An 864-nucleotide genomic window follows, 5' to 3' on the forward strand; every position below is an offset into this window, starting at 1 on the left:
CCCCACCCGCGGCGGGAGGCGGGAACAGGGCTGCAGCACCAGCAAAGCACCCACCACACACCCCAAACCGGGCAGGGGGACACGCATGGGCTGCCCCGTCCACCCCAGCAGCCGCGGGGGCCTTGCTCTCACTCTTTCTTCCTCTTGGACTTCTCCGGTGCCATCAGCTCCTTCTCAGGCTCCCGCTGCAGCTGGTTCTCGGTGAGGAACAGGACGCGCTGCACCTCCTGCTCCATGCGGCACACGTAGGAGCGCTCCGACTCCCCCTTCCCTCTCCTGAACTTGGGCACGGGGATGTCTCTCTGGGCTTTGGGGCCCTTTGACTTGGGCTGCTGCTGCTTCTTCTCTAGGAGAGACGGGTGGCATCACGGCAGCAGCGGTGGCTGGGGGCTCGCAGGGTTGGCTGGGGGCTCCCTGCCGCTGGCAGGGCAGGGATGGGACATCACTGGGGGAAGGAGGATGCTGCACTGCAGGGTCCAGCTGCGCCATGGGCTGCTCAGTCCGGCTCTGTATCCCACCTGCCGCCTTCTGCTTCCCGGGATCCGGGCGCTTCATGGCCTCACGGCTCCGGATGAGCTCCCGCAGGCGGAAAGGGATCTCCTGCTCGTCGGGGTGCTTGGGCTTCATGTTGTCCAACTTCTGCTTCCTGAGAGAGAACGGACACCGGGTGAGGACTGTCTGAAGCACCGGGATCCAGGCACGGTGGGACACCGGGATTTGGGCATAGCAGCGACCTGGACACCGAGAACCGAGCATGGAGGGACATGGGGACCGGGACACGGCAGGAATCCGGAGCACCTGCACCTGGTGAGGCACCAGTGGGCCCGGGCACGGCGGGACAGCGGGACCCAGGCCCTGGCAACG

The 864-nt window shown here is 66.6% G+C and overlaps 1 protein-coding gene across 1 annotated transcript; it reads right to left on the reverse strand.

Annotated features, from left to right (window-relative positions):
• Positions 1-128: 128 nt before the first annotated feature.
• Positions 129-646, reverse strand: CCDC137 (coiled-coil domain containing 137; the record flags this gene model as incomplete). The annotated part of the gene is made up of 2 exons (XM_010021126.1): positions 129-346; positions 519-646. Coding segments are annotated over 2 exons (346 nt in total), but the record flags the coding sequence as incomplete, so codon positions are not given.
• Positions 647-864: the final 218 nt, after the last annotated feature.

Source organism: Nestor notabilis, unplaced genomic scaffold (genome assembly GCF_000696875.1).
Source record: "Nestor notabilis isolate BGI_N333 unplaced genomic scaffold, ASM69687v1 scaffold22230, whole genome shotgun sequence".
Lineage (NCBI taxonomy): Eukaryota > Metazoa > Chordata > Aves > Psittaciformes > Psittacidae > Nestor > Nestor notabilis.